Genomic DNA, 16560 nt, shown 5'->3' on the forward strand with positions numbered 1-16560 from the left:
CTTCTATTGTATTTTCAAAGAGATCTATGAACAAAGCAAGTTATACTGACTAGAAACTGCATAGATTTTTTTGTACTGCCTAAGTTCATTTTTAAGGCTGGTGGTTTTCTGATTACAATTGTAGTAGAAACAATAAGTCCTACATCTTTTAGAGGGCTTAAACAACTTGGCTGTGATCATATAACCAGGTAACTGGAGGAAGTTGCTATTTCCCAAACATTAATGAATGGGTTTTGTTTGTTTTGATCATTTTCTGGAATCTGTGAGATTAGATATTTGCTATTTTATTGAAGTTCAAATGCAACATAAATACATTAATACTTAAGAATAAAGTATAAACTCATCATTATCTTAGAAGATAATGTTAGCTAAAAAGAGTAGTTTTATCATTAAGTTAAAATTTAATGTCACTTTAAAAAAAAGTGAGTCCTTAATATTTACTGTGCCAAATTTATAAAGATAATGTAATATACAATAGAACATGAGTTAAATAAGATAACTGAAATCCATTTTGACTGTAAAATAAGGTTCACTTATCAATGAGTAAATGCAATTCACTAATAAGTCACAAGTAAGAGTCTGTATATTATTTTTCTCCATTGACTGTTTCATAATGATATTATTTTATTTCTCCTGTATTTGCCTATTGTCTGTCCCTCCAACTAGATTATACATTCAGGAAAACAAAGACTATTTTTGACTGCCATATATAAACCAAGGACCTCATAATACTTTTATTCATAGTTAATGCTAAAAAGAAAACATAAACCAAAAGAGAATTAGGGACAACCAGTCTGTTCCTATTTAATCCTTTTGTGAAAGATCAATGTTTTCTTCCTTTTTTTTTTTTTTTTAAGACAAATTGCTCCTCTCTGATCATTTATCTTGTAAATAGGAATCATTTTGTAAGTCAATCTTCGGAGGGGATCTGGTACTCAATTTATACTGTGTGCTTGTCAACTTGGGGAAATAGCTGGCATTTAACTCCAGTTTATAAGATAATTCATGCAAAAGAATAACTGATGAGTAAATGTTCTTAAACTTCACTGGTTGTGCTTATAGTTATTAGGCCTCTGACATTTCAAAATGACATGAAACACAATGGAATATATTATGAAGGTAATTGTCAGCTTAGTTCCAAATCTCTATTTCCTTCCTCTGGTCAGTTAATTACCAAATTACATGTCATTTACTTTTCAAAGACAAACTGTAAACACTTTCATAGTTTAATCCCAGTCTTCCAAGAAGAGAGCACTGGTAATTAGTCTTGTGTGTCTTTGGGGGTGGGGACAGAGTGATTTATGAACAGGATGATCAGTAGGAAGGACTGCAGATCCCAGCTCTCTCTTCATTACTGAGTCAGGGCATGCATCTGGGTACGATCACAAAGCTGTAGCCCCAGCTTCTCTGAATGTAATGCTGACAGCATGGAGCTACTACAGGCCTCCCAGAGGAGTCGTGACAATTAATGAACTAACGTTAGTGGAAAATGGTGCACTTCTCTGAGGAAGTGACCTGATAATTATACACTATTATTGTCATCTAATCCAGTTATATCATCTATCTAATAGAAATTTCTATGGAATTTAAAAGACAATAGATACTCTAAAAGGATAAGATCCTAACATAATTTCAAATGTGGTAGCAGCTATTTGTGGCCATATGTTCAAGAAAATAATACTATTTTTGACTATATTTAACTTCTGTATATTGCCAATTATTTTTCAAATTTTAAGTTTGCAAAGCTTACTCTCACTGAAATGGGAATAAAGTGTTAGTTTTACATAAAAATATTGACTACATATTTTGTAGGTATGGTCAAGGTTATCATACAAGACCAATCCATGATGAAGAAAAAGGAAATCAAACTTTGTACCTTCTAAAATTCTTCCAAAAATCACATGTGGAATAAGTTGTGGAAATAAGTTAATATATTCCAGCATACATTAAAAAATGCTTGTAAAATTCAGTGACTTCAGTATCAGAAATCTGTTATTAATTAGAATCGCTAAATGGTAACCTACTTTCAAGTAAGTTAAAATACTTGTTCATGAAACATGTCAAAATAGAGGAGAGTAACATCTTCCACTGTTACAGAAGAAATTTAGAAATGGCATTAAAACAAATTAAAGTCATCTGAGCAGATACAAACTTTTGTGCAAAATTCAAACAGGAAAGTCTATTTTAGTAATTTTTAATATTATATACATATATATATGAGAAAATGAGTAAGTTCAAAGATATTCATGTGGAAATCCTAGTTTTGTTGATTTCTAATTGTATAGTGACGGGCCAGTCTATCCGTGGACCCGTTTCTGTATCTAGGATACAGTATTAATGATGCTCTCTTGACAACATTGGTCTCAGAATTTGATATGAGTACACAGAATGCCTAATAGTGCTTAGTAAGCGGTGACTGTTCCTTAGGGGGTCATGCTTTTGATATGCTTAATCTTTATCGGCCATGCACCAAAAGACAGTGAAAGATTATCAGTAGGTTTGTTTGTTTGTTTGTTTGAATGGGAGAGGATTAAGAATATTGCTAATAAAAATATTAGGAATCATAAACTTTGGGGGATCGATTATAATGAAATCAGCCTGTAAAAACTTTCTTAAATTATCTACCACAGTTAAACTCTATTTTACAACACTCTAATCACAATGACTTTTAAAAACATATAAATAAAATATATTTATAAAAAATATAAATAGTTTTCATCTGTTCTTAAAAGATATTGTTCTATCATTATACTTAGGATGTGGACCTAAAAAAGTAAAAAGAACGCAAAGGTAATAAGCAAAACAAAGAATCCTCACCTCCCATTTGATAATCATTTCCTTGGGTTGAGAAGCTTGAACTCTTATGTTTTGTGGATTTTTGTCTGGAGCTGAAAAATTATAAATATGAAATTACTTTTCCCCATTGTATGATCTATAGATATATCATCCCTCTGCCCATAAAAAACATTTTTACATAACTTTGATTATATGTATTTATATCTGGCCCAGTTTGTAAAAAGATTCATAGCACTTTTATATAATGATTTTAGAATATATATATTTCACATATTATATTTATACATATTATAAAATGATCACCACAATAGTTAACACATCTCACCTCACATAAAACATATTTTACATATATATATAAGGAATAAAATCATGTTCATGGATTGATATAATTATTAGTCACTGGAGAATAGAAGGTTTACTTTACCCATCTTCATTTTAAACCTGCTCTTAAAATTCTAAACACACTATTTAAATATACATTTTAGTTTTAAATCTGCTTTTTCTTTTCGAATTATTGTTAGAAATGTGATATGAATGTTTGCCTCTACATGAATAAAATTAAAGGTCATATATTAATATCAACAGCTGAGTTTTAGGGGCGTCAAATGGGAAACAGCAGGTAATGCCCCCGTGAAATATATTTGGATGAATCTATTTTATAAGAAGGGTTAAGTATGCAGTTTAGTGCCAAGATGAACTTATACTAAAATCATACAAGTACCTGATTATTATCTCTGCTTATATTTTCTCAATCCCCAAAGGGAATTATATCCTAGCATTTTTATTTCAGACAGAGAGGGAAAAAATACCATGCTATGACCACATTGTTAATCATTTCCAATTCAGTAATACAAATTTTAGCACTATCAATATTTTGCTTTATTGATTTATAACATTATATAAGGCTCACGTTTACAGTATTATATTTTGAATTCTGTATATTCTACAGCATGTTGGTTCTTGAGATTTTAGGTAGATATTAGATATCTATTTCACTATTGAGACATAAAAAATACACTAAATGCATAAAACGGCATTACATGCAGTAAAAATTGAATGCACTATCTATAACATGTCAAGAGTTTTACTTCCGAAAGTTGAAATGAGGAGAAAAATAAAGAGAAAGTTGACTTTAATATACACTGAACTTTAGTTTACAACTTATTTATAGTATCTGATTTTAACATAATACTCAGCTATCAGAAATTGTTCAGAATAATGCTTTTTCACGTTCCTCAAACATTTATATACAACTTACAAGATTGATGTCCTTTGACTATTTTCTGTGTTGTTAGTTCTCTACTGGAGGAAATCTAAAATCCTACACCATGCCATCAATCCTGTTTTTAAAAAGATATTCAAGGATGCGGCAAACTAAAATATTTTGTTAGAAACTTGAGGTGTGAGCGTCTTACCTGCTGGGGGTGTTTCATGATGGCCTGATGGGTGGCTAGGCTGGCTTCTCCCAACTTCATTCATGGCTATGACCCTGAACTGGTATCTCACGTATGGAGCCAAAGACAGCACGACTGTTGTTTCCTTTCCTTGGACTCGAGTCAGTTCTTCCCACCTTCCAGGCTCCTCTTTGTTTCCTTCAAATTCTACAATATACTCTGGCAGTGGGAACACAGAAACACACATTAGAAAAGACTGAGAATGTTCAAGTTATAATAAGGTTTATATATAATATTAAATGTTTTAAAGGATGTTTTATGGATAATCCACTCATGCACTGATGGCTTTAATATTAACTCTGGCGAGCACAGCTACGCCAAGTCTTCCCTACCGCTGATATTGCTATTGTGGTCATCTCCAGCCTCCCATGTCAGTCGAACACTTCTGTTCTGTCTTTCTGACAAGTGAAGGTTTTCTGGTGGATCCGGAACATCTGATTAATAATGAAAAATAAAGGTAAGGAAAAGGCAGATCAGTGCCTTGTCAATCCCACTTCCTCACTCAAGCACACTGCAATCCTCTGCTTCCCCTCCATGCCCCTGCCTCCACTCCGACCAGCCAAATCTCACCTGACCTTCTGGCTCTATTTCAAATGCAGGTTCATCCACATCTGTTCCCGACTGTAAGTATTACCTCCCTTTACTATGACTAATACAGCTCATACACCTATTTATATGCTTGGTTCATCTCTTGTATGGGACTAAACAGATCTTCCAGAGTAGTAACCATACTTTATTCATCTTTACATCCCCAGAGCCTTGCACATAAATGTTTTGTGACTAAGTAAACACTGTATTATCACTTAAATCATGCATGTAATTATCATATAAGAATCATAAACTTAGGTCCTATAAGTACAGGAAAATAAGAACATGAATGTAGGCTTTCTTTTCAACATGCTTTGGAGTTTTCATTTATAACAATGAATTATCAGCATATCATACCTGGAGTTCTAAAGAAGAGTAGGAAAGGGATTTATATTGGAAGAAGATATTGAGCTGATAAATGTTGTGACAGACTAGAAACCTGAGTAGGCAATGACAAATTTTAAGTGTGTTAAAGACACGGAAATTTCTGGTACTTTAAACATAAAAGGAACAGTAAAAGAAAAAAAAAAAGTGTATCACTAATGATCCTGACTTCTAAAATTTGGTTTGAATTCTCTCGTAAATTCAAGAACAGATTTTTTTTCAGAGGAGACAATCAAAGTCATATCTAATGACACCTTCTTAGGCGAGCTTTCTTCTCCAAGTGGGAAAAAACATCCATTATCCCTGTATTTAACAACTGTTGGGAATTTATACTGACAAACATTGTTTTTTCACTTCAGGAGACAGCATGTTTATTTTTAAAATGTGGTCAGTGACTACGTTCACACTGTAGAATCCTAAATGATAATTTACTGTAGAGCCCTAAATAAGAATTTATTTCCTCCACAGGCTTGAGGATATCTGAACTCAGAGAATTTAAGCTTGTCTTCAGCACTTACTAAGTCTACTATTTCTCAAATTTCTTGAAACAACCAGTGCAGCCTGTTTTGTCTGATATTAAAATCTGCTCTTTCTGAGAATCACATAGAACTACGATAGATGGACTGCAATTGAGACCTAAAAAAATGTTGCTCTTAAAGGATGCTTCTGGCAGGGCTTTTGAAAGTAACTTCTGATTGAAAAGGGTCAACCATATGCTTTAAAAAATGACTTTCCAGCAGAAAAAGTCTTTTAGAAACTATACATGGATTTGACATTTGTTACTGTCAGTTATGGGGATATGCTTCTTAAAATCAGAGACTGACCTGAAAAAAGAGGGTATAAACTCCAAGAAGTGGTAAGAGGATGCCCCCTATCTCATTAATTATTCATTATTTTATTTTCATTCTAAAAACATCTGGCAATTGCTTCATCAATAAATAGTACATATACTCATAGTCACTATTTAAAATTATCAAACTTTAATAGTTCAAGAAGATGGGAGCCTAATTACAAGACTGACATATCAAATTCCACAAGAAAATTTACGTAGCATGTATCAGGTGGTAGGGACGCCAGTCTCTTTGCCATTGCTCAAAATACTTGAGGGCAAAGCCCATGGATCCTGACATTGACATTTAAAATTGTACCTGGGACAAACTCCAGTCTACCTGAATTTTAACCATTTTATCCGGTGAATCACTTACTGGAATGATTACTAAGGACTGAACCTTTCTGCTTTTAGTTCCCTGAAGTAGCTGAAATACATCTCCTAAAAGGTCTTTCGAACCAAGTCCATACCACCTATCATCTGATAGGTAAAAACTGAACATTGTGGGGGATTTTTAGGTGGTCATTTGTTTCACTTGAAACATGATGGTCATTTATCTCACTTGAAATAAAGTGGTCATTGGCTTCACTAGTAAAGATCCAGCCTCTTTAACTCATTTTCCACCAGCTGACCTCAAGAGGGACTGAATTCTTTCCTCTCGTTCTGTACCCAGGGGAGGCAACCTCCCTGTGAATCCCAGTGACCAGAGTGCTAAGGATACAAATGCCTGTTAATAGTAAGGATTTATCTAGACACATGGTCAAGGCATTTAAGATACTTCCGTGGTGGCTGAAGACACTAAAAAAACCTGCCTGCAATGCAGGAGACATGGGTTTGATCCCTGGGTCGGGAAGATCCCCTGGAGAAGGGAATGGCAACCCACTCCAGTATTCTTGCCTGGAGAATTCCATGGACAGAGGATCCTGGCAGGCTACAGTCTATGGGGTCGCAAAGCATTGGACATGATGAGTGATTAACACTTTCTCACACCAAACCACTTTTAAGGACTGTCAGCAAGCTAAAGCAAAAACTAAGTGCTAGCCACTGAAATACAGTAATAAGATAAAATTAAAAGACGCTCATTCCTTGGAAGGAAAGTTATGACCAACCTAGATAGCATGTTGAAAAGCAGAGATATTACTTTGCCAACAAAGGTCCGTCTAGTCAAGGCTATGGTTTTTCCAGTCATCATGTATGGATGTGAGAGTTGGACTGTGAAGAAGGCTGAGTACCGAAGAATTGATGCTTTTGAACTGTGGTGTTGGAGAAGACTCTTGAGAGTCCCTTGGACTGCAAGGAGATCCAACCAGTCCATTCAGAAGGAGATCAGCCCTGGGATTTTTTGGAAGGAATGATGCTGAAGCTGAAACTCCAGTACTTTGGCAACCTGATGTGAAGAGTTGACTCACTGGAAAAAACTCTGATGCTGGGAGGGACTGGGGGCAGGAGGAGAAGGGGACGACAGAGGATGAGATGGCTGGATTGCATCACCGACTCAATGGACGTGAGTCTGAGTGAACTCTGGGAGTTGATGATGGACAGGGAGGCCTGGTGTGCTGCGATTCATGGGGTCGCAAAGAGTCAGACATGACTGAGTGACTGAACTGAATTGAACTGAAAAATGTCTTTGTCAGGCTCCCAGCAAAAAGTAAACAGTTCACACAACTTAAGGTGATTCAGTGAGTTTGTATTAAAGACTCAAAAGATATGAGCAGAATATCTTGGGTGAGGGGTGGTGGGTAGGGCGCGGGCAGTTACTAGAATTCCACCAGGGAGAGCTGTGTGGACAAAGCCTCTCAGAGCACAGATGACTATGGCAGAGGCACACAGCCAGCCTGCAGGGAGGCAGTATCCGGAGGACACACCCTCCACCCACCACCTCTCCTGCCATGGCTCCCGACTGGCCAAAGCAAATGAAAGCTTGAGGGTAAGCGGTTTATCGATGGCCACCGTTTTCCAGATTCAGAGAGCAGGTGAGACCGAATCCAGAAGGGAAACTAGGAGAGCTATCCAGCAGTCTACAAGCTGTAAGCATGGATGACTGCAAGCATAATCGCACTGATTATGCCAAAGGGGCACGCACATTGCTTTCTAATTAGAATCTTTATTTTTTAAAAAATCAAGCCTTTCTCTGCATAAGAACCCTTCAAGTCCCTCCCTCTCCTTCCGAATGGGGCCCCGGGAATTGAGCTCAGTCCGGCCTCTGGTTTAGATCAGGACCACTGTTTAATCACCACTGGACCCCACCCTGGGCTCTCCACACTAGCCCACCTCTATCCCTCAGCCACATTTCTCTGCGTACAGATCAAGGGTCCTGGGAACTCAAGCATACTTCAGTTTTCTTTCTGCTGATAGCATCACCTACCTCCCACTGCTTCTGGCAACAGTACCCAAGCAGAAAAAAGAAATTAAGCATTACTTAACTTCTTTAGAATAAGAAGAGGTAAAAGCATTTGAAAGTAGGGTAACTAATTGAAAAATTTAAACAAACAAACATGCACAGGCTTAATAATCATTGGCTTAATTGCCAAGAACAGTGAATTTAATCAGTAATAGAGAAAAAAATGAACCAAGATTTCTCTATTAGTTAGTACACTTACCAAGGACAGTTACTTGCGTCATATCAGCAATGCTATCCAGAGCAGTGTGAGCTGAACATGAGTATATACCTTCATCTTCCATGGTGACATTAGATATCGTCAGATTAGCTCCGTCAATAATTATCCTACCAGGAAAAAAGTGAGTCTGTGATGAGGATGAAAATAATAGAAACAAAAGAAATATAATCCTGTCAAAAATAAATATTCCCCGTGGAAAATATTTCAAGGAAGAATTTTATTTTAAAAAGCCTGTCACATAATGCATTTTATTAGAGAATTCAATAGTTGAAAACTGGGGATAAAACATTATTAAAATGCACAAAAATGTCTACAAGGCATGAAAGGGATCAAGTTTGTTTGTTTTTAATTTATGAACTCCAACCATCTGTGATTCACGGGTCAGTGATGAACCTGTCTTGCCTGGTATGTCTAAAGACTGTACAATAATTAGGATACATTTGAATAATTCGTAATGCACGTTTGGGAAACCACCTACACAGGATCAACTAGGGTGCTTCTTAGAAAGATGGATTCCTGAGTCACACCTCAGCTCTACAGAGCCAGGATATCTCAGTTCAAGTGTGGTAATCTATCTTGGACAACTTTCTCTTTTCTCCATCCTTCCAACCTCCCACATAGAATGCACATTAAGATCTGATACAAATTAAACTGTGACTCATTTGAACACTAGATGGCAGAATAGGACTTCTTTTTGGAAATTATTTGATGCTTTGCTGCTGCTGCTGCTGCGTCGCTTCAGTCGTGTCTGACTCTGTGCGACCCCATAGATGGCAGCCCACCAGGCTCCCCGTCCCTGGGATTTTCCAGGCAAGAGTACTGGGGTGGGATGCCATTGCCTTCTCCAATGCATGAAAGTGAAAAGTGAAAGTGAAGTCGCTCAGTCGTGTCTGACTCTGTGCGACCCCATAGACGGCAGCCCACCAGGCTCCCCCGGCCCTGGGATTCTCCAGGCAAGAATACTGGGGTGGGGTGCCATTTGCCAATTTTTAATTGAGTTTACATGATTTTTTAAAATAAATTATACCTTTTATTCTATGCCTATGTATTATTAGCCTAGTTATTCAAGTCATTTTTTTTAAATAAAGTTCCATTAAATTTGAGATATGTTCACAGCAGTTTGTTATTTGGTTGAAATAAACAATGTCTTCCTTGTGGAGAAGGAGAGAAAATCTTACATAATTTTTTAAAAATATAAAACTCATATGAACTGTTTAAAATTCTGAGTTAAGCCACTTAAAAGTGTAGTAAAGTTAAATACGGTTCTTCCCTTTGATGATAGACAATGTCAGCCCCTTAGCTTTATGCCAATAACTGAACAATTTGCCAATTGATACTACCTGTTATTGCTAGTCAAGAAACTCACTATAATTCTAATGAAGAAGCTTTGATATAAATCAGTTTCTCAGTTCATGTTAGCTATGTGTCCATTTGGTACAAATATCGGAATATTACATAAACTTACAACCTTGAAAAGTTTACCTGCTTAGATGAAGAAATATGATTTAATAACCTCTTCAGGAGGGCTGTTTGAGCCCTGCACATCCACGAGGGCCCAGAGAAGCTGAAATATAGCCTGAAATATACAATCTTTTGGCCAAGATTTATCCCTTAGTGTGCAGCTGCTTCAGGCCAGAAAGAAAGGGCAACTTTTCTGTAATGCTCTGTGTTTTAAGAACTCAGAAATGTGCCTATTTTTAATCAAGGTAGAATGACCCACTGGTTCTTGAAATGTGGTAGCTATGATGTACCAAGGGAGGTTATTAAAATTCCATGCATTGGCCTCAGTCCAGGTTCTGATTCAGAACTTCTAGGAACAGGGCAAGGGCCTCTGCATTTGAACAAGATAACTAGGGAATTCTCGCTCACATCAAAATTTGACTATTTGTGTTAGCAAGGATGGACTCTGCTGTGCAGAAATAAGAAATAGCTCCAATTTCTCAGTGCATAAGAACACAACACTTTAGGTCTCTCTTATGTTTCCATCAGAGGTCAACTGTATTCTGCTTGAAGAAGTGCTTTCATTACATTTGTTAAGCATATTACACATTTTAAAAATGGATTCTACTCTACTTATAGAACCTGCTCTCTGGTTTCATCTTCATCTCTGTCCCTCCTAGTCTTTCCTCCTGTTTTTACCTGTTTAATTATCTTCCTTGAGAACCTTGCCATCACCTGCAATGTCTCATCTCCCTCATCTGAAACATCTAGCTTGCTAGTCCCAACCCAGGTTAACCTCCACTGTTTTCTTGCTCCAGTCTGTCTGTGTAACAGCCAAACTTCACTCCAGACAACATGACAACATGGTTCTCTCTTTGGGGACCTATGTTTGAGGCTCCAACTATGACTGTGTAATCCTGAACAAAACTTGGAGCCTAATTCATGTTATCTAAGAAATGGGCATAACAGTATTTTCTTTTTCTTCAGCAGAAGTAAATGAGGGAAAAACACACAAAATGATTGGTGTACAGAGCCTGGCTTAGTACGTGCTCAGAGAGTGTTACTAATAATATTGATCAAATTGATTTAATTCATTGTTGGCTCATAACTCATCACATTTCTTAATGTCCCCAACTCCCCATTCCTTCTGCCTTTCTGCTTGAACAAACTACCTTAGTTCTTCATTTCTTAGGAAGGGACCCTTCTATCCTTATAATCTCTGCCTAATCTAACGCCTTATAGCTCTGAATTCTTGTCTTCCAGCCATAAGTTCTACCCCATTCATTTGCTGCAATTTTCAAGGGGAAAAAGTACCCCTTCCATGATGCCAAGGTAAAGCCTTCCCACTTGTGCTCTTGACACGTTTCCCCTCTCATCCTCCTATTCACAGACACATAGACACATCCCAAACCCCACTGCGATCTCCCCTGCAGGGCAGTCCTTCTCTGTCGTCATGATAGTCTGCATTACATTTGTTAAGCACAGTTGAAATTTTACAAATGGTTTGATATCACATCCATTTTCCATTTCATTTTCCTATGTTAACACCATTGTATTGTCTAGAGCCACCTGCAGGATAGAAATCCACAGAAAATCCCTTGAGATCATTCCAGCCTTCCTAAAAGGTTTGCTGTGAGGATAATCAAGAGAAAGCAAGGATGAGAGGCACTAAAATAACATGAGGCACCCGGCAGGTATAAAGGCCCAGGGTGGCAGTTTTCAACACTCATCACACCCCTGTATGTGACAGGAGGCAGGAAGAAAGATAAGCAGGTATTTTCACTTCTTTTTTTTACCCCTCTATGCGTCTTTGGATCAGAAATTTAACCACTTTCTAGGTAAAGAGCTCTGACTCCCAGCCTAGTGACGAAAAGGCACCCCAGCAGAAGGTGGGAGAGAGGAGTCTACTAATGGTTCTACAGAAATTTAGTGGACACCTGTGATCTCAACTTCCTGCTAAAATTTCACACCTGCTCCTGTCTCCAGTCAAGACTAGCCGGGAACAGTCACTCCCAGCCCTTCCCACCCCAGACATCCCTTCTATGTTAAGGTTATTGTCCTTCCCCCTACCCGTGTTTAAAGAAAACTAGAGAAGATCTCTTAGGTGACCAGATAGCCAGAGCCAGCATCCTGCAGAAGCTGTAACACTGAGTCACAGAAAGAGGCTGTTTCAAATGTCTGGATTCAGGGCCTAAATATGCGGGTAACATCACCAACAAGCCGTGGGGCTGATTTCCTTCTCAGCTATAACCCAGAGATTATATGGAGGATCCCAGATAACTAGACAGTAGTGAAAACAGAGGGAGAATTTGGGGATATCTGAGCAGCTGATGAATCGACTGACACCTAACCAAAGGCTGAAGATCTCTGCTGCAATGTGTAGCCTATTAGATATCAACGCTATTCTTTTATGCCCCTGACAACTGGTTGCAGTACGTATGCTGTCTTTCCACAAACATTACATTTACAGAAGAGATGCGATAGAATAAATTAAGTACCTAGGCTAAGACCAATCAATGCCTTTAGGGAGAGGTAGCACACACACTCACAAATACCAAAGGAGACCAACCAGGTAACAGAAAGGAGACAAGAGCACTAGAGAAATGAGTAGAATGGGTCATCACAACTAAACTGGACTGTGTAGTGAGTATATTCTAGTACTTGGTGTTAATGCACAATAATCCTATGATGAACTTACCCTGAAAAACTTTTCTGAACTAAACTATGTTATAGAATATAACCTAAGGCACAGAAAAGTTAGGCAACCCAGAGAAAAGCGTAATTCCAAAAGATATTCCATGAACCCCAGTGTTCACTGCAGCACTATTTACCACAGCTCGAACGTGGAAGCAAGCTTAACGTCCACCGCGAGAGGAATGGATGCAGATGTTCCACGTATGGAATAAACTCAGCCATAAATAGGAATGCAGCGGTGCCATTTGCAGAGATGTGGATGAACCTAGAGACTCTCATACAGAGTGAAGTAAGTCAGAAATACTAACACATGTATTGGGATATAGAAAAAATTGGTATAGATGAACCTATTTGCCAAACAGAAATAGAGACAGATGCAGAGAACAAATGTGTGGATACAAAGGTGGCATTGTGGTGGGACGAACTGGGAAATTGGGGCCAATGTGTATGCAGTACTGTGTGTAAAACATAACTAATGAGAACCTACTGTGCAGCACAGGCAACTCGGACTGACTGCTCTGTGGTGACCTAATGGGAAGGAAGGGAAAAATACAAATGGGATATATGTATATGGATGGCTGATTCACTTTGCTGTATAGCCAAAAATAACACAACACTGTAAAAATTTTACTTCAATAAAAATTTTAAAAATACAGAAAAAGTTAGGCACCTTGTCTAAGGTCACAAACCCAGTAAGTGACAACGCTGGGATTCCAACCCAGGCCTCTGGGCTCCAGAGCCCATGCTCTTAATAATGACATTGCCACCATCTCGTGCAGAAAAGCAAGTCCTGTCTAAGGATCTTTAGAGTTAGACATTCAGAATGATGGATAACCAAATAAGCCTGCAGGTGAGACTTGGATCAAACATGGTCACTGTTTAATACCTAACTCAGCAACAATGCAAAAGAACAGAGAACTGTCCTCTGCTTTCAAAAGATAGCATATGTATTCAGTCAATAATATTTTCTTAGATGTACTTAATAATGTTTAGAACTAGTCAGCGTCTATTCATACATTATTCTATATTCTCTTCTCTATTTTTATATATTATCTACAAAAAAAGTGGACAGCTCAAAAATGTACTTGTCCACACTTAATTAATGGGAAGGGTTCAAGATATGATTTAGGTTCTGCCCTTGAGATAGACTCCTGTGAGACTGGGAGGGAGAAGGGACAGGACACCAGCTCCTCCTCTGGGCCATGTGAGTCACTCAGTTGTGTCCGACTCTTTGCGAGCCCATGGATTGCAGTCCATTAGACTCCTCTGTCCATGGGATTCTCCAGGCAAGAATACTGGGAGTGGGTTTCCATTCCCTTCTCCAGGGGTATCTTCCTGACCCAGGGATCGGACCCAGGGATCGAACCCAGATCTCATGCATCGCAGGCAGATTCTTTGCTGTCTGAGCTACCAGGGCCCTGTGAGGCAGACAGAGACTCTGGCACAAGTCAGAACTGTCAGTGTTGGGGTCACCAGGAGCACCAATGGGCTGAGGGGGCAGTGAAGGCCAGCAGCAATATCAGCCATGTGAACTGCAGCTGCAGGACCACACCACTGAGAACCCAAAAGCTCAGGAAGCAGCGCCCTTAGCCTAACTCCTCCAGTTCTTGCCATGGCTTGGTGAGCACCCAAGCCGTGCACAAGTATAATAACAGGACATTTCCTGTCCTTACAGAATGGTACACATTATATGAAAGTGAAGTCGCTCAGTTGTGTCCGATTCTTTGTGACCCCATGGACTGTAGCCTATCAGGCTCCTCCATCCATGGGATTTTCTAGGCAAGAACCCTGGATTGGGTTGTCATTTCCTTCTCCAGGAGATCTTCCAAACCAGGGGATTGAACATGGGTCTCCCGCATTGGTAGACAGATGCTTTACCATCTGAGCACCAGGGAATTTCTTATATGAAAAACAGCTAATTAAAAATGAAAAGACCAATGTTTGAGGGCAAAGTGAAAGAAGTACATTATATGACCTTTTAAATATTGCCTTAAAGACTGAAATGTAATAATCAGTTTTTATATCTTAATGCAGTGTAAATACTTTCACCACTATTTTTCTTTCAAATGCAAGGTTTAATCCCCAGCCAATATCATGAGATATGGTAATGGTGTACTTACCTGCATCCTCGGTGCCGTTAATCTCAAAGGCTTCTCCATCTTTACTCCAGGACAACTTCAAACTGTATTTCAGATGTGAGTCACATTTGCTCTCACAGTGTAATTCCAGTGTATGTGATTTGGGGACCCGAGGATTCTTGGGAGAAACTCTAAGGTTTGTAGCGTCTGTTTTTATAAAACAAAGATACCAGTCAGAAGTACAGAACAGCTTATTTTATTGTTAAAGTGAAAGTAAAAGTCACTCACAGTCGTGGTCTGACTTCTTGCGACCCCATGGCTATACAGTCCATGGAATTCTCCAGGCCAGAATACTGGAGTGGGTAGCCTTCCCTTCTCCAGGGGAGCTTCCCAACCCAGGGATCGAACCCAGGTCTCCCTGCATTTGCAGGCAGACTCTTCACCAGGTGAGCCACAAGGGAAGCCCAAGAAAACTAGAGTGGGTAGCCTATCCCTTCTCCAGGGATCTTCCCGACCCAGGAATTGAACCAGGGTTTTCCTGTATTACAGGAGGATTCTTTACCAACTGAACTCTCCTTGAAACTTAAGTTATCGACAATTTGGCAGTGGTGGGATTATTGTCAAGTGCCTGTCTTTTAATCAATCAAAATGGTCAACAGTTATTGTCAAATCTTCATGCACTATTTATCACACTGTCATTCTTAACATCATATATCATTACTAATTTTGTTCCCTCCCGGCCAGGAACCTCAGTGGAAGTATTAATTAATAGCACTATCCCTTTCTACTTCCTAGACAAAGGAATAAGAAGAAAGCAAGGAAGCAAATGCATCCAGATGTTGAAAATAATATAAATTCTCCTTCTAGTGCTCTGGATATGTGATAAAAATACCATAAAGAAAAGAAGAAAATAAAATAATTTCCTATTATCATGCTTATTATTAGCTCAAACCTGAGGTTAAATGGTGCAGCCTATGCAGAGATTAACTAACTACACAGAGGTGTGGACGTGAACACAAGCCCCATGAAGGCAGAGGCTGTATTCTATTATGTTACTGCATTCAAGTGTTCACAGAGCCAGAAGGGAGCCTGTATACAGTAGGTACTCAATACGTATTTGTTGAATGAGTTACAGTGAGTACATTTTGAAAATAAAGTAGTAATATCAATACGATAAAGCTCAAACATTGGTACCATGGCTATATTGAAAAATGTTTTATTATAATTGTTCCAAACATATAATCCTTACTCCTAGGGACCATAATAAGGCTGACTTCCAATTTCACAATCATGCTCTAGTATTTGCTATCTATATGTTACTCAAAAAGCTGATTAAAATGGGAAAGTGTTAGTAATATTAATTATTTGATATCCCAAGCACAAAATTTGAAGAGATTATCAAACTGAATTAATTCCAAGTAAATTACTAAACATCCTATTCCCTAATTTGAAAGTCAGAAATCTACTGAATGATAACCAACACTGTATGATAAGCACTTGTTTAAACAAGACTCTAAAGTTCATATTCATTGTGACATTTTATAATTATAAAATCTTTGAAAATATCTCTGCCTTACAGAGAAGATAACTTAAAGGCTAAAATAAAATTAAGTAATGATACTAATATTTTTCTAATTAGTAAGGGACTGAACTGTAATTTGAACTCAAGACTGGAAGAG

At 38.1% G+C, this 16560-nt stretch overlaps 1 protein-coding gene across 1 annotated transcript; it reads right to left on the reverse strand.

The window, feature by feature from the left end:
- Nucleotides 1-2817: 2817 nt before the first annotated feature.
- LOC108635051 (neural cell adhesion molecule L1-like protein) lies at nt 2818-15082 on the reverse strand (the record flags this gene model as incomplete). The annotated part of the gene is made up of 5 exons (XM_018045353.1): nt 14924-15082; nt 8652-8776; nt 4583-4684; nt 4212-4409; nt 2818-2888 (listed from the first exon to the last, which is right to left on the reverse strand). Coding segments are annotated over exons 2-5 (453 nt in total), but the record flags the coding sequence as incomplete, so codon positions are not given.
- Nucleotides 15083-16560: the final 1478 nt, after the last annotated feature.

Source organism: Capra hircus, unplaced genomic scaffold (assembly GCF_001704415.2).
Source record: "Capra hircus breed San Clemente unplaced genomic scaffold, ASM170441v1, whole genome shotgun sequence".
NCBI lineage: Eukaryota > Metazoa > Chordata > Mammalia > Artiodactyla > Bovidae > Capra > Capra hircus.